Here is a 14,431-nt window from a genome sequence, read left to right on the forward strand (position 1 = left end):
CCTCTGCATAATAGCAAATACAGCAACCTAATAATGAAGACAGTACAGTATTGCACTACATACTGACATTATACTAAATGTATTTTTGACAAAGTTAACTATTATAAATATTCATTAGAAACAATATTTTATTACCCCCAAAAATATTAACTTTATAATGGCTAAAATCTCATACTGACATCCATGACACAGGCATCTTTTGGTCGGCTGGTAACATCCACAAAACATCCCACGGGAAAGCCAGTAGCACAGAAGACACTCCCTCCCTCCACCTTGTAGCACCAAGTCACTGGCATGTTATCTGAAAAGTAATATGAACTGATACAACCTTGTAACAAAACACACAAATCTAAACAACCTTGTTCAAAATATTGGCGAGAGAGAGTGTGTGTGTGTATGTAAGTAAGGGTAGACCAGCATGATATGAGGCAGGTGATCTGGTAACACTGTATGACAAGAGTTGACACAAATGCTGCAATGGCTAGTTATTTAAGACTTATGATTGAAGATTGCCGAAGAATACATATCTTATGCTGTATATAATTTAACTACTGTGGTATTAATGTATAGAATGCAGGGAAATAATGTTATTGAGAAATACAGGTACAGGGGTATATGACATTGCTGCAGGATGATCCATAACTGGGGAACCAGATGTATATGAGATTATTGATACTGATGATGCCAATGAGAATTTTTCATGCTTTATGACACATTCATTATAAAGCAGAGAACTTGAGCAAGGGGAGACTGAGGGCCCTGAGGGTAGTGGATTTTTGTGTGTGGAAAAGCAAAATTTGTGAATATGGACCCCCTATGCCTGATGACCCTTTTAGGGGTTATGTGGATGCAGCCCTATATGTCAGAATAACAGGAAACTTCACTCTTAACATATTACATTTCTCATAACTAAACGTGTACCCAGTCTGCAGCTGGGCTGACGGGGGACAGTGACCCAGAGGCAGCGATGGGGCTTGAACTGGTGACCATTCAGTCACTGTATCCATGGGGAAGCAGAACAGGCAGTACAGTATATGTCTACCACTGAGAAAATGTGAATCATCATCATCATAAACAAATTCCCCTTATTTTTTTAAGTTACATATTTTTTTTAAATAGAAAGTAAGATTACAAAGTATCTTTTATCACTTGTTATGGTCAGTTTTTGTTGCCACCATTTTATTTGGGCTACACCACATGGTCACCAAGAAACTTCCTTTTACTGCCATAAGCGACCATGTACCACAAGATTGAATTGAGTGCCAGACAGCAGGGATGCTGCTATCAGAGAGAGATCTGCTCAGTCAGCCAGCCAGACAATAAACAGATAAATCAGTTGATTGTCCCAATTTCTACACATTTTCACTATAATGTAGTTAAGTTATTGGCAATGAAATGTCAAGATATGCAATGCGCTGATGTGTATGTTTAATACTCACTAATACAGTGCAGGACAATAAAATATACCAGATATTTATGATGTTTTATAGAGGCCTTGTTCACACCTAAAGATGCGCATGACATGAAAGCACTTAGAAATTTGTGTTTTCTTTTTGGGTAACGTGTACCTACAGTGATTTATTTACATGCATGCATGCGCACACACAAACACATATATACGAGCTGCATAAGGGGAAGAAGGGTTAAAATACCTTTCCTGCTTTCACCAGAGTTGCCACAATCATGAGTAACACCACAATCTCCCTCAGCATCGTCACTCTTTCTGGTTGTCTCAACGTCAATACAACAAAACAGGGTAGTCCAAACTAACTTGTCACTACCCTGTTCATGTACACATAACACTGTCCTGTTCATGTACACATAACACTGTCCTGTTCATGTACAAATAACACGTCTCCTGTTTAAGTATACATTACACAACTATCACCATTTTGCTCAGGTATACATAACAAAGTTAATTCTGACTTGTATGGTGCATGTCCAACTTAAAATAATATCCTTTAAGAGCAGGGGAGTATACCAAAAAATCTTTCAGACACACATGGACAAACTATAATGTTGTTCTAATGAGAAATAGGCACTGTAATGCTTTGTATTTCACACTCTGCAAGGAGGGTGCCCAATAAACTAGTTCCTGCACCGTACGGAGGGAAATCTAAAATCTAGATCTAAGCAGCTTGTGAATTTTTTTTAATACAATTTATAACTAAGTATAAAAGCCATGTTGCATAAACATACCCACTATCCAGTGATGGTAATAGTTGAGGTTCATGGCTCTCTTAAGATCATTCAGCTTCTGAGTGTCCCCCTTAGAGGTCGGGTTGTAAACCTTGGTGCAAACTGGAACACACTTTTGTGGGTTCAGGAAATCAATCTGGAAGTTGATAATCAAAAACATTGCAGCTAAAGGTTCTGATCAAGACAGCTATGAGAGCAAACCAACCTCTCAGAATTTAATACTGTACAAACCTCAAGGGGGGGTCCGGGCCCCCCATTTTCACCAGAAAATCCCAATACTTTTTCTTTAATGCAGTACAGTGGTCCCTTGGTTAACGAACACAATTCGTTCCACAGAGTCGTTCATTAACCGAATCTATTATGTCAATGGGATATTGGGTAATTGGTCCCAACTCACAGAAAAAGTGCATACAAAGTACTGTACTGTATACCAGTAATAGAATTAACAAAACATTAAATATAAACTAAACACAGTACTGTACAGTATACTGTACAATAATAAATAAAAAACAATAGAATACTGTATTTTAACTTACTTTGAGGTGTGTATGTCGGATTCCCGACAGCTTTGTTTAAATATCAAACAGCTGATTGTAGAGGCAGTTGATGATGACATGCCATATTCTTTAGAGTGCATTAGTTCTAATGCCTTCTTCATGTTTCATAATAATTTCTGCACTGTATATTATCAATATGTTAACTAAATTTCAGAATGACCAATAATTTTAATATAAAAAATGCAGAAGTATTCAAGAGACCAACTTTCTTGAAATTTACTCCACTGGAAACGAATGTAAACATAGAACCAATTACTGTATTGGCGGACTAGCTGATCAGCAGATCAGCTGATGCGCACAACAAAACGTGTTTGTCGTAAGGATTTCATCAATCGAAGTTTTGTTCGTTAATCGAACTGAAAATCCTTATTGGAGCTAATTCGTTAATCGAACCGTTCGTTAACCAAGGGACCACTGTATTGTACTCAGGCACCTTTGTATATTAAGAAGTAATAGCTTCAAAATGGTCTCAAAATGCCCATGATATGGGTCAGATTTAAATAAAAAAAAATATCTGAGGAGTTAACCCCCTCCCCAACCCAGCTGGGTGAGCTCGCTATGTTCCCCAACCCACAACTTCTTGGACCCTCCCCCTTTGATATTCCCAGATCTGCCCCTGAACCTCCATGCTCAAATCACACATGTGGTTAGGTAGCGTTGAATAGGTTAGGTCAGGCATGTGGTAGGTTAGGTTAGTGGTGAGGAAGGTTAGGTCAGGAGTGAGGTAGGTTAGGTTAGTGGTGAGGTAGGTTAGGTCAGGAGTGAGGTAGGTTAGGTTAGTGGTGAGGTAGGTTAGGTTAGTGGTGAGGTAGGTTAGGTTAGTGGTGAGGTAGGTTAGGTTAGTGGTGAGGTAGGTTAGGTTAGTGGTGAGGTAGGTTAGGTTAGTGGTGAGGTAGGTTAGGTCAGGAGTGTGGTAGGTTAGGTAGATTAGGTTAGGGGCAAGATAGATTGGGTTAATGCTGGAATAGATCAAATCACAGGTAGGTGAAGTTATGTTGGAGTTAGGTTAGGTTCTGGGGATTAAGTAGTCCTTGATAATGAGTGACAATAACCAGGTACAGTATTGTAATGAACACCAGGCAAATGACTGTTGAACAATATAGTTCCCATTAAACACAATAACTTAGTCTAGATAATATCCTCAATGAAAAATACAAAAAGTAATTATTGATGCAATAAACTTTGTAATGGAGATGATTCTAAAAACATTTAACTGTTCACATTTCACAAAGGTACAGAGCTGTGACCAAAGTACCCAATAAAACTGTGCACCAATATATATATTACACCAGCTACCCACCTTATACGGTGAGGGCTGGATGCGCTCACCAAACATCACTTGACCCAAGTTCTCGACCACTGTCTCTTTGTTATCAGGGAGAGCTTTGCAGAAGTCAAAACTGTTAAAAAGAAAATGATATATGTATAGGTATGTATTATGCAAGACATTTTTTCACCCTCATAGGACCTTTCCTACTACAGCAGTGGCGGGAGTCAATATTAACCAAGGTTCTCCTTTAATTGTAACCATTTATCATTCCTAAAACTTGCCTCTATAGAGTATTGTATTCTTACACAACTTAGGCCACTCTCTCCCCCAGTATAAAAAAAGCAACAACTAGCATAAAATAAACAGACTACAATAGCTACTTTAATAAAGGTAGTGAGAAAGTAAAAGGAGCATAAGGGTGAAGGTTGCCATGATGGTGCATACACGAGAGAAGCAATAAGTAAGGGCATATGACTGAGGTGAGCAGTACGAGGGGGTACAACCGAGAACCCAGAGGAAGGATGTGGTAAAGGAGGCAGTTCTGTAGACAAAAAGGCCCTGACCATCCTTAAAACAATGATTTGTGCACATGTACAATACCAAAGTGCATGATATGTGAAGATACCTCACATGAAACAACTGGCATAACTTGGGACCTTATTATAGAAAGTGAACTTTACAACAGTATCAGTACATATTTGTTAAGGCAGTTGGAGAGGCTGTCTGATAACATGTGAGGGCGCAGTCTATGTTGCTCTTAATTCAGCCACCCTGTGCTGAATGATGTTTGAGTGAATATTATGTTGTGAGACAAAGCAATACATACTGTACATTAAAGGGAATTTACACATATACAGGACATTTTACACTATTGTACAGTTATACAGTAATAATTAATAGTTAAGAAATTATTTATACAACTACTGTACATGGCAGCTGAACATGTCTTTCATTGGGAGGTTTGCCAGTCAATGGAATGCCATATAGTACAAGATAGGATTAACCTGCATCACACTCTCATTATTAAAAAATTATAAAGAAAAGATCTACGGCATATTCATTGTCCAATTTATTTTATATATTTCTGTAAATGAAAATAAATAAGATCTTTAATTGTATATTTTCTCAATGATACCTATAGTAATGACAAAATGTATGAACTTGATACTGTACTGAGAAGGTTCTCAGAAAGCAGTGTACTGTAACTGTAAAATATGACAAATACAATGTCTACTTACTGCTCATACTCGTATGGGATGACTGACTCCTCTGAATTTAGTCGGTTCACATAAAGAGGCACATTTGACTGAAAAGAAAATATAATATAAATATCCCACAATATGCTAAGGCTCATACAGTATAAAAAGCAAAAACATACCAAAGATGTGAGGAATAGATAATGTGTACTGTATATATTTACAGGAGTATGCAAACAAAGATAAACTTCTTTTATGCAGGATACTGTAGTTTACATCCCCAGTGTAACCAACACCCTTTACAAGGGAGACTACCAGCAACAGTTATCTGTTATGGTACATATTGTGACAACATCTGCGCGTACAGCCTCCGACACTTCCACCGGCTACAGTCAGCGTTGTCAATTCCTGTCTCCGAGAGTTGTGAACAACGGGAGTATGAGCCCACTTTCGCTCGTGACGTGGAATGGGAGACAGGGGGCCAGTGTGAGAGAAGGGTGACAGGCTGGGGTGAATGGGGGGGGTGAAGAGGGTGGGAGTGAAGGTCAGCTAGAGGAATTGTGCTGCTAGCAAGACGAGATTTATTATTATTTAGAAGCCTATAATAAGCTAACCTGTCGCTTAGTACCATGACTCACTCATCCTGGCTGTGGGACAACATTTACTCATTCTTGCTTTGTGGAATCACTGTCACCAGAACAGATCCTCACACAAACCATATTCACACCGCACATGATAATGCCCAACATTATTCACATTTTCTGTAACACTTGTTACGATATCTGTGTTGCCTTCGCCTGCCCTAATTACAAGGAAAAATGGAAATTAATCTACCGCGCTAAGCATCAGAGGCCATGTAACACGGCTATGAGAAGGGAGAACGCTACCTCTCCCACCTGGGGTGTGGCAGACAAGGGGCAAAGTGGAGAGCATAGACCCTCCCCATCCTGGGTCTAAATCTTAACCGAAGTCATATTTGCCTTAATGACCCTTGTGCAGTCGATAGACATTAACCTGTATTTTAAGTAATTAAGCGTGGCAGAGCCTAATTATAGGGAACTACTGATATTTGTTTAATGAATATCCATGACATTGGCTGTATAACCAAGTATGACAAGGGAATTAAGAAATGTTTAATTCATTGAATTGTCATACACAAAGATTGTGCTACGGGGTGTTATATGGTGGTCATACATTTAAGAAGCAATTGACTAATATACATGACAGTCTACAGTGGTGTATAGGTTAGCCAGTAGCCGGCCATGGCTAGATTTTTACTTATTATCCATCATCCTCGAAGGTCACTGCACGATTTAAATAATTACTGAGAATATAACTTGCCATATATGCAAAACTTTTAATGTAATAGTATAACCTAAAAATGGCCGAGATGGATGCAGGTGAAATCGGCCCTTGGTGACTTCGACCCAGTTACAGCCATCTCGGCCCATTTCGGTAATGAGGTCAACAAGGATATTAACAGTCAGGATTTAAATATGAGGCTGTTTTTTCCAGTTATAAAGAAAGCTATCTATTTTTTTTATAGAAGTCCCTTAATATACCATTATTGCATTCTCTGGTCTGCCATTCATTACAGAAATCACACTTTACGTAGCGCTTCTTGTCGGATTTCAAACTTCTGATTCACAAAATTCTTAGTTTACTTGTTTTAATATTTCATGGAAATCCACAATGGAAATGTGGGTAGGATAAATCTCGATAAAATCACACAGGAAAAGGGAAACAATGGGGCAACATAGACCAACATAGTTAGCATTAACCAGGCCAATAAGGTATGAAATAAGTGATTCCATCATATGGAGGAAGTTGGGTTAGGTTAGGTCGGGTTATGTTAGGTCAGGTGCGGTTTATATGTTTTTCTCGTGTTTTTGGGTGTATTTTGTATTGGCTTGGCCATGATTTTTATTGGAAAATGTCCCACCCCAAAATCCCCGATAACTAAAATACAGGCAATTTCCGACGGAAATCAAGGTCAAAACCAATCAAAACACACAAAAATACACCAGAAAAAAATAGTTGTGTGAACTAATGCAAATTTTCCTGATTTTTTTCAAAGGAAGCAGCCTGGGTACGATTTCAATTTCATTGACCAGTCTCACAATAGCGTTGGTGGAGGTTGGTTGCCATTTGTGCTCCTACAATTATTTCAAGTTTATTGCCGAGTCTTACGAGAAAGACAATCATTCTATCCAATTTTTACGTACCCCTGGTCCTTCCACTTCTAACTAAGGTATTGTACTTTCGGACATGGCGCGCCCCAATGTTTTGAACTACTGAAACATTTATGTTAGTTTAAGCTAGGCCTACCGGGGGTCCAGGTTTTGTTAGGTTAGATGACTCGTTTTCATTTTCTCCCCCACCCAAAAACCCTGATTTCCCAGGCTCTCCCCCATTATTGTTATGGGGGGGGGGGTGTAAAAATGAACAATTTCCTTTCAAAATGATGGCCAGATTTGAACACACCAAAATGCACTGGAAAAACAGGTAATTATATAGGACTAACCGGCGGGCGAAATTGATTGAAAACAATTATAAAAATGCCGGATTTTCATTGTTATATTATAGTGGACACAGTTGTAGTTTGTGGAATGTTAAAAACGGATATTTTTAAAATAAACGCTACTTAACATTTGTGGTTATGAAGAACAGACCTAACCAACTAAACCAAGCAAACCTACCTAACTTTAATTGACTTCCCTGGTATATTAAACATAAAGAACTTACTATGATATGGTGAAATTTGAGGCATTTTCTGAACATGAGATGATATGGCCGCATCGGTGCTATGCAGCCAGGCGGGTTAGTCCTATATATTAACCGAAAAACATATTTGTCAATCCCTAGGGACTCATGTCCGAAAGTAAAAATTTACCAGATTCCAAGCAAATTTCATTTAATTCTGCCTTTTAATGGGTCCCTGTCTCATCAACAGAACATATTATATAAATGGTTCAATACATCTGATATTATATTCAGATTCACCACCCTGTAACTTTCCACTGTCTATCAGTAAGACATGACTTGTACACGTGAGAGGGCAACTCTCCCAGGAGGTAGAGACCCATCGTCAGCATATCTGTAAGCCCCGCACAGCGAGGCCCTTACTCGAGTAGTCGCTCACAGAAAGTTATATCGTAAGGACGTGACCTAACGTTTATAATACATAAATGCCGTCCCTTTCTCATTCACTCATATACAGTGGAACTTACGGTCGATCTACACTCAGGAATTATAGATACAATCCTTTTATAATAAAACAAGGAACTACAGTTTGGGTTTCGTTACTTAAACCCAAATAATAAATATATGTGAACGGCCTGATTAATTGTACAACACAGCCGATTCAGCCTAAAGGTGGCCGAAATATGACAATTTCAATAATATCACAGGATCCCAAACTTGGCATTTGTTTGTTAAGGAAACGTGATCTTGAAAGGGTTGGCCAGGGTGGCACAACACCTACCTAAGACTATATGCTTTCATGGAGTATAGGTTCTCTAATGCAATTATTTCAAGAAAAATAACACCTAAACTAGAGCCGTTTTTTGAGAATAGGCCGATCGTCTTTTGAATTTTATAGCTTTTCAAGATTCATAATTATAGGCTAAAAATTGTGACTGGTACACACGACACTGAACCCAAGCAATACATAAGTGATAATAGACTACACTTGCGCGGCCTTATTATCTACCATTTTCCAATTTATTTTACTACAGAACTAATTTACACGTGCAGAAAACAGTGGATAAAAACCCTGGTGAGTTAACTTTTAGCGTTACACCTACCAAGCCAAGGTTGGTTAGTTTGTGTGGTCTGCTTTAGATGTTTTCTGACCAATTACATCTTGGCCACATATAGGGTTTAACTAACCTGACATTTAGCCTCATCACTTCCTCTGCGACAATAATTGACAGGGGCTAGGCCGGGGAGATAGAAGGCTTGGCTCACTACCATCAGCTGTAGTAACAACACCACCGCTGTCCTCGACATTGTTGCTCTCAGTGCGTCCAATACAGCTTCACGGTAAAGCTCGTAACGTTTCACAGAGGCATTAAGAGAAGAACCGGTCGAAACAGGGCGCAGTTTTGAGTATATAAGACAGAGTAGCGACCCTCTCCTGTTATCGCTGACACGTACACTGAGGCATCATGGGTAACTCCACTCCACCAAGGTTGCCAGATACACAGAATGGCCAATATCCCTTTTTGTTTTTGTTGAAGCTAAATCGTGTATTTTCGTGATATAAATTCAAATATAATTTCTGCAATATCATAGTGGCTGAAATAATTCATTACCCAAATTTATCTCATCTACAATTTGTGTTAAAGGTTATGATGTAGATTTGGCAATACTTCGTGGGAAGGATATACGCAACGTAGACGATGTGTCTCAACGCCTTGGCTCTGGCTTCATCCTCCTATTATGATTTGATTGTTTACTTAGTGATTTTAACATAATCTCTATGTGTTTAAATTTCAACATAGAGGATAATTTATTTTTTTCTTGAAAAGTCTCAATTTTTGTTATATTTCACAAACTTTGTTCCCTTTATATTGTCGTTGATTCGTTTCGAATAATAAACCACACGTCAACAACCCAGCCTAAGGAGAGCACGACCTCTGTTTCTGGTTTATTCTGCCTGCAAGCCATAGATGTACTTTACCGAGTTATGTTACACTCATATATTGTGTATATGAACTTCTGTTCCTTGTTAGATTTCATGAAACTAATCCTTAACGATGAGATTAAAAAAAAAAAAAAGATCGCGTCATAAATTTATTCCATTTAACTGTAAATGTTATTGCCGGTACAGTACGTGTACCAGGTGGCAACACCTGGGGTGACAATTCTTCAGGTGGGGTCAGGACCCTCCAGGGTTGTTAATCTTCAGGTTAGTGGAGTCAGGACCCTCCAGTCTGGTAGGAGGACTATATAATAATAAGTGGGCTCAAAAATTTTAGTCAATTTTGTGGATGTGAATACTGGTGAGCACACACAAACTATTGAATCATATTGGAACAAGAACAGGAGTTACTTCAAGACCATACGTGGCTGCTAGTAAGAGAAACACTTGAGACCCTGCAATTGTGTGTAAATGAGGCAGAAAGTCAGATCAGCAACCTGGGACTTGGTCAAATTTTTGTGGTACCATATGGCAGTAGGGTCTACCATTAGACAACACATTATGCTTCCAATATCTTCCCAGGCGGTAGTACCCAACTAGGTATTGTACCTAGTGTCCGCGGGCAAGCATTAAACACTTTCCTCTTCACAGCTATGACGGACTGGAACAAGTTACCTAACCACATTAAAACCAGTAATGTTATCAAACAATTCAAAGTTAAAACTAAAAAAAAATACATAACAGATGAAACTGCAGTAAGGGAGGAGAGTGTGAGCTCCAATATTACTTGCCACACGATGTTGTAGTGATCGTTGAAGTAATCGTCAGTCTCGGATAGTCAAAGCGCAATAATATGCTTGCTGAGTTGATATAAAAACTTTCAGTGTTACTCCTGTAGATATATTATTACTAACAAGTAACCTAGTCCAGGCAAAGGATCCTACTGGATATAAGCGTCAAATAATTTTGTCGGTAATCCTCGGTCTGTCTTATGCTGTTTACTAATGTTCTATATCCACACCGTTTAGGTACTGTACACCTAGCGTGGTGGGACTAATACAGTACTGGGTCACGAGGGGGGTTAAGGTATTGGTACAAGGTGTCATGCAGTCTCTCTTCAACAGCCAGGCATTAGAATGATTAGATGGAACAATGTAGGCTCAAAGCTGCAGCAAGAGATGAAATGGTGATGATTCTTCGTTAAAGCGATCTGGTGAATCGTGGAGGTACCGGTGGCTGTTACATTTGTAGTCAGAGAAAATTTATTTGTTTAGTCCATAGGGTTGTTGGGTTTTGATAAGTCATCTAACATCCCTTCCCGTACGATCATCTTATCTCATCAGGAGGGCCCAACAGAGATAAGCTTTCCTTATCTACCGTCTTGTTTATTTATCCTCTACGCCACTTATCAGCTAACTAACTAGCCAGTCAGGTGGTTGGTCAGTTCAGGTATGTATTCAGGGGCGGAACCAGGACCCTGGTATGGGGGGGTTGCCCAGATTGTCCGAATGTAAATACTGTACTCGTATATGTACAGGGCGACCACAGCGAGCCCATACAGCTGGGTGGTGGGGTGGAAGCCCCCCCCCACCCCGAGAAAAAATTTAAATTTGATAAATTTCAGGGACTTTTTGAGGCCATATGCGACGGCTATTAGTTGTCAGCAATAATTAGGGATTACCAAATTATTGCTGAAAACTTATTATTATATTATTAAACATCATTTACTGTGTTGAATATTAAGAAAAGTAGATTTTAAAAATGTTTGAAAAAAATGTACATTCGTGACATTTATAGGATGTAGAAATATAAGCAGGACTAGAGTTTTATGATTCTAGATGGTTCTCAATATTCAACACAGTAAATAATGATTTAGGGAAGCATAAAAAATATAAATAGTCGGTACGGTGAACTACAGTATATCGACGTCTTGTCATACATCATTTATGAAAATTTTTTCCAACCCTGTCTGACTTACACATAATTAATAGATATTTGTACTTACGTCGTGGGCATTTCGATGCAGAAGTGACATTCACATCGTCACACTGTAGCTTACGTTTCACTGGGATGCTAGCAGTTGCACTAGATTCAGTGTTGGTGGATGATGGTGTACCCAGAGTCTCCTTGGCCACGTCTCTGGTAGGGCTTGGCGGCTTTGACTGTACGCCACTATACACTATACACGCAAACACACTATACACGCACGGGAATAACACGATAATGTAAGAGTGCGCAGGTGTTGTGCACAGCTGAAACAGGGGCTCATGACTGACTCCTGGGTCACAACTTGGTCATTTATATGAAGACGCCAGTGGTCCTGAGGGTCATGTCAGGTCATCAGCTGAGCTTATGACCTGACATGACCCAAAATTCCGCACACAAGTATGTCTTATGATCAAACCGCTTGTGTTTGACCGTATTAAGATTAAATATGACAGGTAAGGGAGGGAGATGACGGCAGATCAAAGGCACTTCAGACGAGCAGCGTGGGCTTCGAGGGGGGTGGGAGGGCAACCAGAAAACCCCCCCCCTGGATACGCCCCTGATAGTGTTGACGGGTATGACCTGAATGTCCTTGGCTCTCTTACGCTGAATCTACAGACGAACTGACGCACTGACAACCCACCCCCCCAAACACACAAAAGAATAAGCTATATAAGAAGGCAGAGACAATTTTATACTATTCTTTCTGTTAATTAAAGTTTATGTCAGCTTTTGATGCCTTTGTTGGACTACCTGCACTGTCTATGTACAATGTTTACGTACTCTGTATACCTGACCAGGCCAGTACTTGTTCAATTAACCTGGAGGGAAACTCACCCCATATCAAACACCCAGAGCTTAAGATGAACCTTTTCCCTCCACATGATTATAATGAAACGTGGAATTATGGAGAGCTACAACTTGGCCACAGGTGACGCGAGAAGGCAGCAGTGAAATGAAAACCCCTTGATGTCAGTAAAGTCAGTCAGTCAGTCAGTCAGCAAGAGAGGCGAAACAAAAGATGAATTGTACGTAGATAACAATTAATGAATACAGTTAGTAGTTACAGTTAATCGTTACAGTTAGTGGTGACCAATGCTATCTACCTGTCGTATTGATCAAGAGTAACACCTGTGAATGTATCGGCCAGCAGCACACCTGTAGTTAACGGAGTACACACACACACACACACCCACACACACACACACACACACACGCACACAAAGTCCTCTCGTATCAGCATTACTTATAAGGAGTTAATATTATACAGAATATAAGTTAATGGTTAAGTTATTTAACACTAAACGTTTAATTAGTTAATAGAGGTTAAAAGACGTCTATATGAGCTTTATATATTGTTAAAGGGGAAATAGTTTAGGCTCGTGAGGTCGTTATCCCTAGGTGAGATAATGTATGTTGGTTGTTGTTTTACTGTGGGTGTTGTCAGCGTTCATAGAGTGTTGTCAGCGTTCATAGAGTGTTGTCAGCGTTCATAGAGTGTTGTCAGCGTTCAGTGTTTGTTGTCAGCGTTCATAGAGTGTTGTCAGCGTTCATAGAGTGTTGTCAGCGTTCATAGAGTGTTGTCAGGTTCAGTGTTTGTTGTCAGCGTTCAGAGTGTTGTCAGCGTTCAGTGTTTGTTGTCAGCGTTCATAGAGCGTTCAGTTGTCAGCAGCGTTCATGTTGTCAGCGTTCAGTGTTGTTAGAGTGTGTTCAGCGTTCAGTGTTTGTCAGAGTGTTGTCAGCGTTCATAGAGTGTTGTTGCGTTCAGTGTTTGTTGTCAGCGTTCATAGAGTGTTGTCAGCGTTCGTGTTTGTTGTCAGTGTTCACGCGTAGAGTGTTGTCAGCGTTCAGTGTTTGTTGTCAGGTGTTGTAGAGTTCATAGTGTTGTCAGCGTTCGTGTTTGTTGTCAGTGTTCATAGTTCGTTGAGTGTTGTCAGTGTTCGAGTGTTGTCAGCGAGTGTTGTCAGAGAGTGTTGTCAGCGTTCAGTGTTTGTTGTCAGCGTGAGTTTGTTGTCAGCGTTCAGTGTTTGTTGTCAGCGTTCATAGAGTGTTGTCAGCGTTCAGTGTTTGTTGTCAGCGTTCATAGAGTGTTGTCAGCGTTCAGTGTTTGTTGTCAGCGTGTGTTGTCAGCGTTCAGAGTGTTCATAGAGTGTTGTCAGCGTTCAGTGTTTGTTGTCAGCGTTCATAGAGTGTTGTCAGCTTCCAGTAGCCACGGGAGGAAACGCGTCAGCAATTCGCAGATGTGTGGAAGGTGCGACAGGTGTGGGCGTGTTAGCCGACGACGTATATGTAGACGTGTATGTATGTATGTGTGTGTGTGTGTGTGTGTGTGTGTGTGTGTGTGTGTGTGTGTGTGTGTGATGTCTGAAAGATATATCTGTGTGTGTGTGTGTGTGTGTGTGAAATTAAGTTAGGTTCGGTTACATTAAATTTAAATTCAGTTATATATCCTCAAAGGTGTTATAATTCCACTAACACAATGTATAACGCAATATATGACGCAATATATGACGCAATATATGACGCAATATATGACGCAATGTAAGAGACAAAGTACAAATAGGGATAATAATTGTAA

The 14,431-nt window shown here is 39.7% G+C and overlaps 1 protein-coding gene across 1 annotated transcript in view; it reads right to left on the bottom strand.

Annotated features, from left to right (window-relative positions):
- LOC121853670 (transmembrane 9 superfamily member 2-like) overlaps positions 1-9,397 on the bottom strand; it is a 30,152-nt gene extending 20,755 nt beyond the window's left edge. Inside the window, exons 1-5 of the mRNA XM_042348007.1 lie at positions 9,114-9,397; positions 5,265-5,332; positions 4,057-4,156; positions 2,200-2,335; positions 180-301 (exon numbers count right to left, since the gene is read on the bottom strand). Of these exons, the coding sequence (XP_042203941.1) occupies positions 180-301; positions 2,200-2,335; positions 4,057-4,156; positions 5,265-5,332; positions 9,114-9,233 (546 nt within the window). The 5' untranslated portion in view covers positions 9,234-9,397. The remainder of the gene's footprint in view (positions 1-179; positions 302-2,199; positions 2,336-4,056; positions 4,157-5,264; positions 5,333-9,113) is intronic.
- Between the last annotated feature and the right edge of the window lie 5,034 nt (positions 9,398-14,431).

Source organism: Homarus americanus, unplaced genomic scaffold, assembly GCF_018991925.1.
Source record: "Homarus americanus isolate GMGI-L3 unplaced genomic scaffold, GMGI_Hamer_2.0 scaffold4896, whole genome shotgun sequence".
Lineage (NCBI taxonomy): Eukaryota > Metazoa > Arthropoda > Malacostraca > Decapoda > Nephropidae > Homarus > Homarus americanus.